A 6,223-nucleotide genomic window follows, 5' to 3' on the forward strand; every position below is an offset into this window, starting at 1 on the left:
ACCAAAATTCCATGACTAGCTTTATTTAAAATTTTTCCTACAAATAGAGAAAACACACCTTACAAGTCCATTTCCAAAAGAATGCTCTGCCCAGACTTTCTCCATTTAGGAGCAATCATTTACCTTTTCACTGGTGGTGACAGGGGCCCAGTGCTGCCAAAGATAATGTCTGGTAGGTCATGCTTTTCCTGCTTAAGCTCAAGACATCCCAAGTGTCTGCTACTTGAATATTTTAAACCTTCAGTGATGCAAAGACAGAAATGTTTCTTGCCTAGTTTTTTAACCCTATTCAATTTAAAATCCTTATAAGAATAAATTTCTTACCAGGATAATAAAAAAAACTAACATTAAAAATTTTTAATACTAAACTTGTGGCTTGGTTAAAAAAAAAAAAAAAAAAAAAAAAAAAAAAAAAAGGTCTGTGAACAAGAAAAATATTAAGACATTTCCAAAACAGTCACGTTTGCTTGGTATGCAAAAATTAATTTCTGAAAGAACTCAATTTTTTACCTCCAGCTTTCTTAAGCTGGGCTATATTTCCTCTTTTTAAAACTGAGTAATTAATTAATTATTAATATATACATATTTTTAATGATTTTGTCTGGCACAAGGAAAATATTGCTCAACAAGTCTACTCCCTTAACATGTATTCTTTAAAAAGTGTTTTACTGTTCAATTAAAATTAGTATAAAAAACCCAACTCACTGGCAAAGTAGAAAGAAGGGCTTGTCTCCTTGTTGTATGGTAATTTGGGACATGCTGAATTTGGGAAATAGAAAGGTAAATTAGCCTTTTGAGGTGTGCATTTTTCTAATTTTCTGGAAAGGTTGATATATTTAGTAATTTTTTTTGTATTCATGCATTCTTATTTTAAGAGATGACAAGTACTTTAAAACATTGCTACAAAATTAAATAAAATAGGACTGAACCAAAAGACACTTTTCTTCTGTACTGGAGTGTCAAGTTCTGCATGCTGACTTGCTTAAACGAAAGGAATAAAATTATTATCTAATAAAAAGACCAACATGGCATTCCATTGAACAACCTTCATATAAATGATGTACCCAAACAAAACAGTATTTACCAAGTTCAATTCAAAAGACTCAAACAATCCAGCAAATATTATTAGTAGAAATGTCATTATTCTGTAAGATGTTTACTAGGCATCTGGTAGTGGATCCAAAAATTTAGAAACATAACAATAGTAATATTAAACAAGGGTGTGATTTCATTAAAATGCCTACGTAAAGGTGTGTGAGTGTGAGAGTGTGTGAGAGAATGTGTGAGAGTGTGTGTGTGTGTGCACGCGCGCACTTTCAAATACACTTGGAAGGATATGCACCAAAATTTTAACAGATGTTCTCAGGTGGAGACAAAACAGCTGCATTTTAATCTTTTTGCCTTCTGTATTTTCTAATTTATCTGCATTAAACTACCAAAAACAAACCAAAAAAGGATTCTGGTTCTAACTCTTCCTGATGACTTTAGGTAGTAGAGAAAGTTTCATTATTACTATTTCTGAAAGGGAAAACGCCACTGCCATAAAACAAAGTAGATGAATTAGAAGAATAGGTGCTAAGGAAACAAAAAGTAACTTCTTAGAAAGGAGGGGGCAGAGGCAATGATGAATGTTAGGTTAAGATAAATTGAGGAAATTTGTGATTAAAGTCCTTTCTAAAACAGCTAGAAAGAGAACAAGGTCAATTACTTAGAATGTATATATAACTCCTACTAATTTAACTCTTCGGTAATCTGTTAGCATATTTATAGTAAATATACCAAAAATTTAAAAACAATAATCAGTTTCTCATTTGGCAGTCATTAGTGGTCCTTTCTCTTCTCAAAGCCTTTGCTATGACCACACCAACTAATGAATGACAATAAGGTGACATAATTGTCACTAGCATTTGGGTGCATGCCCCTTAGTTTGCATGAAAAGTTTTAAAAAATCTAGATAGGATGTAGCTTAAAAATAACTCATACTCAAACTATTTGGTTCATTTGGGAATACAAAATATAAATTGTCAAAGGAGATGAGCATACAATTAGCATTTCTATGCACCAGTTCTTAGTTTAAAATAATGTACGTATACCAAGACCACAGCCTTGCCCCTCCCCTGTCCTCATCAACAGACATCAATTAAGTACAACCTGTGTAAATTACAAGAGAGTACTTCATATCAGGTTGAGAGCTTTCTCCTGGCATTAAAGAATCGTCTCTGATGACTAGATCATTCCAGGTTTCACTGGACAGTAGGTCTAGTGTTTTGTTTTGTTTGCAATATATCCTATTTACTCATACTTAAATGGACTTCAGGGTCCAAGGCCAACTGTTTTTCAAATGGAAATGTTCTGGGATGGTAGTTATAAAAACCACTAATGCCTCAAATAACAGTATTTATTGTACAGGCTGTTTCAAACCAATGAACACCCATCCAAAAGACAGAGCCAGATGCTGCCATTGTGAAGAAATATTCTACTCAACATCACAGTATTACTACAATGTCTCAAAAGCATGGGTACACAAATGGCTATTGTCTAAAGGCAATGGAAATTTTAGCTCACAAGCTTCAGATCTTATTCCAAGAGAAGTATGCCAGAAAATGGGAGGGAAGAAATGTTTTTTTCCACTTGTTAAATCATGATGTATTTGCCAGAAATATATAAACAATCATAATGAACTTTTCACCTAAGCTTTTAGCAAACTGGGAAATTGTTGAAATGTATACAAATTGCCTAAAAGCCAGTGTGAGGAGTCAATGGTGCCTTTTCATACATACTTAGTCCTGGTTAAGACAACTAAAGACAAGGTTATGATCTAACCAAAACCATAAGCTGTATCAGTCTGTCACTATATTTTTCAATTAAATTACGGATGGGTTTTTTGAAATAAATGTTTTCCAAATGTAGCAGTTATATCGTTTTTATTTAAAGGGCATAGTCCACAATACAAAGTTTTAAGTGGTGATATAGAAAATTAAGACTTAAATACTTTATAAAAATAATGTCCTTAATCATGTAAAATTAGTGATCAGGAGCAGGCCTCCAGGAAGAAAGCATAAGCGGTGGGTTACGGGTGACAAGAAGGAGGACTATTGTTGCTTGAGTCTTATTCCTATTAACCTACAAAATGTTATAAACTGTTATCTAAAGTTAAAAAAATAAGTTTTTTACATTCTTAGTCATTCAAAAGTTTAAAGAGGTTTAAAAGATGGAAAGTCTCAGTAGTTACACATGACTAATTTCATTCATAGTGGTACAATTTTCAATTGTATGAATAAACTTAAATCTCTCTTCCCACTCCAAAACAACTGAAACGCCAATGGGAAAACCTAAATGATGGTACAGGAGTTCTCAGAAAAGTTTAAAACAAAACTTACATCTTAATGAAACTGGTACCAATGGTGCATTTTAAAAACATAATATGAACAACCCATTAATGTTATATTACACAAGATATAAGTGGAAATCTTGTTTTAAATTATAAACATTGAAAATCATATTATTTTAGAACTTTAGACAGCTACTAAAGTGACCTGTACAAAGTTCTCAGGCTACAAAACTGACATGGTAATTTTTGCTTATTATTAATTATTCTTATATATATTTAATTTTATATAGACTACTTCTCATTTTTTTACCATTGTTTATACTAGTTATACTTAAAGTGAGTATCTAAAGCAAATCTAACATTACACAATTTTGACCACTTAAAATATAGCATGATGCAGAAACAATAGCATTGTAACAAACAGCAATAAAAACATGTAATGCCAGTGACCCCCCAGAGTAAGAGGTGAAGCAGAATGTTTTCTTGCTGGAGAGTGCGTTTATTATGGCAAAACTTTCCTGCATGCCCTACGCAGGACACAGAGCATACCAAATGATGATATGGATAAGGAAGAGGAGAAAGATACCTTTCTCCACAATAGATGCTTTCCGCTACACACTTTGTCACATTTTAGGTAAAGGAGACATTTGAAGACAGAGGAATTTCAGATACGGAAGTAAAAATGATTTGGCAAGACTTAAAGCAGATCAGAGATAGAAATGGATTTGTCTTTTCTTTAGATTCTTGATCCTTAATGTCATAAAAGCCCAAATTATTCTTAAACAGAGTATCTTTTCAGAGCTTTAAACATATTAAGAATAGTCACACACACTGAAAAAGACAAACAAAGTGCTTCCTACCATACATTGCATGCGTCTGCTCATGAGCCCCGTACTGAGTTGCTGAAGAAGATACTAAACCAGGCTGGGCATGTGCTGGTGGTGCCATCATTCTAGCATTACCCTGTATTACAGGACTATAGACATGAGGATGCTGTGTTCAAACAAAAAATAAAGGAAAAACATTAAAATATCAAATAGACGCAAGAAGATTTTAGTTAGATGTCTTAACTCCACGGTTTCCAGATTTCCAAAAACAACTCTGAAAATTCTAAAACTTTTCTTGGCTATTTCCTTTGAAATATTTCACAACCTTCTAAAATACCAGGGGTGCCAAAAAAATGGAACACACATGACTTGTATTCATCTTTTGTTATTGGTATATATTGAGTATTACAATACAGCCTTTTTCCTTTCTTAAAACAGGCATACTTTTTTTTGGCACCCTCTGTATACTTAAAAGCCCCCCAAATCCTTAGCTATCTCCCACAGCTTACCACAAAGCACAAGATATAAAGGAAAACCCCTTTACAATATTAGAAGTTAAAATGAACAGTTATTTAAATGGAACAAAAATTAAGAGTTAGGTCCCATCGGCCTTACCTGAGACTGATAATGTGGCACGTGCTGAACGAGAGGCTGATTTGGAAACTGCTGAGGACTGTAGGCAACGTATTGTGTGGAATAGGCTGGTGGGGTGGCCACAATTGGGGGGCCTGCTGCTGAGGCCGGGTGCATCATGGTACTCTGATGATGCTGGTCTTGCCGCTGTTGGGGTATATTTGGTACTGCAGAAAAAGAAGACCAAGTATTAGAAGACAGCATCTCCGGGGCACAAAATACACAAGGGCGGGCGTGGTCTGACCCTCCTGCTTGCCTCCCCACCGCCATGTTGCACTGTCTCCACCTGCACGTCAGCTGTTCTGGGATGTGTCCTATCACACGTGCTGTTCCTCAGCCTCAAACACCGATTCCCCACTCCCAGCTTTGATAATTCTGACTCATCTTACAGGTGTCAGCTTGAAAGCACCGTCCTCAGAGATCCTTCGTGATGATCCTGCATGATGAAGTCCCTGTAATAGGTAGGCTCTTACAGCACTATGAAACATTTCCTTCATACTACTTTTCAGATAACCCGTGTTTTATACACCCAATAATGATGCCACATGCTAGAGAAGGGCACTGGGTTTATTCAAAGAAAAATAAACGTACAACAAGACTGTCAAAATAGACCGAACACTAATCTTAACTCCATCTTTCTATTTTCCTACCACTAAATTCTTCCACAACTTGCTGCTCTTTCTCAAACACAGCACCACACACTATCACGTTGCTGGGGTTCCAAATAACAGCTCTTTTAAAAAATTACTTTGTCTTTTATTATTCCACACAGAATTCTGTCTATGGTCCTCCCCCTGTTAAAGCTCTAGTTAAGATTATCGCTCAACTGTCATCTCCATGTCTTTCCCAGTTCCCCCTAAAAGAGCTGGCTAGCTGCAAGCTCTGTGTACCTCCTGCTCACATGTTGACTACAGCACTGGCTGTTTTCTGTGATAGGTTTATAATGCAAAGTTAACCAAGGCGCTAAGGTAAGGAATCACGAGCCACTACTTACAACAAGGTATGAGACACAGAGAAGGCATAACTTAGTATGTTTATAAAATCATCGGAATTATTTATACAAGTAACCACTAATTTAGAGACAGAATTTGGTTTCTATTTTAAATATTTGAAATTTTTTGCTAAAAATGGAATAACTTGCTGAAATTTAAGTGAGCCAGTTATATACTGTTCTACATTTAGAAAAGTAAACTTGAAAACAGGAGAAACTAGTAAGTAATATTTTACTGAATTTATTCACGATTCCCCATATTGAAAAAACATTTCCTTTTGGTAAAGAAAAGCCACCCCAAAATCAAATATCATTTTTATCAGATGAAAGTTTATCTAATTAAGCTCACTGAGTTTAACTTATTCACCATCACTATTTGTTTTGATACTTGATCATGACTGTCACATATTAAAAAAAATTCAAAAAGTTACTTGTTTTTTT

At 34.8% G+C, this 6,223-nt stretch overlaps 1 protein-coding gene across 13 annotated transcripts in view; it reads right to left on the bottom strand.

Annotated features, from left to right (window-relative positions):
* Positions 1-6,223, bottom strand: part of ATXN2 (ataxin 2) — an 81,694-nt gene that overhangs the window by 10,582 nt on the left and 64,889 nt on the right. For 11 of the 13 annotated variants that reach the window (XM_019641609.1, XM_019641607.1, XM_019641605.1 and 8 more), the window contains 3 exons: positions 4,774-4,958; positions 4,192-4,324; positions 706-759 (listed from right to left, as the gene is read on the bottom strand). In XM_019641609.1, coding sequence (XP_019497154.1) covers positions 706-759; positions 4,192-4,324; positions 4,774-4,958 — 372 coding nt within the window. The remainder of the gene's footprint in view (positions 1-705; positions 760-4,191; positions 4,325-4,773; positions 4,959-6,223) is intronic. The other 2 variants (XM_019641612.1, XM_019641608.1) reach the window with 1 other exon arrangement.

Source organism: Hipposideros armiger, unplaced genomic scaffold, assembly GCF_001890085.2.
Source record: "Hipposideros armiger isolate ML-2016 unplaced genomic scaffold, ASM189008v1 scaffold_62, whole genome shotgun sequence".
Taxonomy (NCBI): domain Eukaryota; kingdom Metazoa; phylum Chordata; class Mammalia; order Chiroptera; family Hipposideridae; genus Hipposideros; species Hipposideros armiger.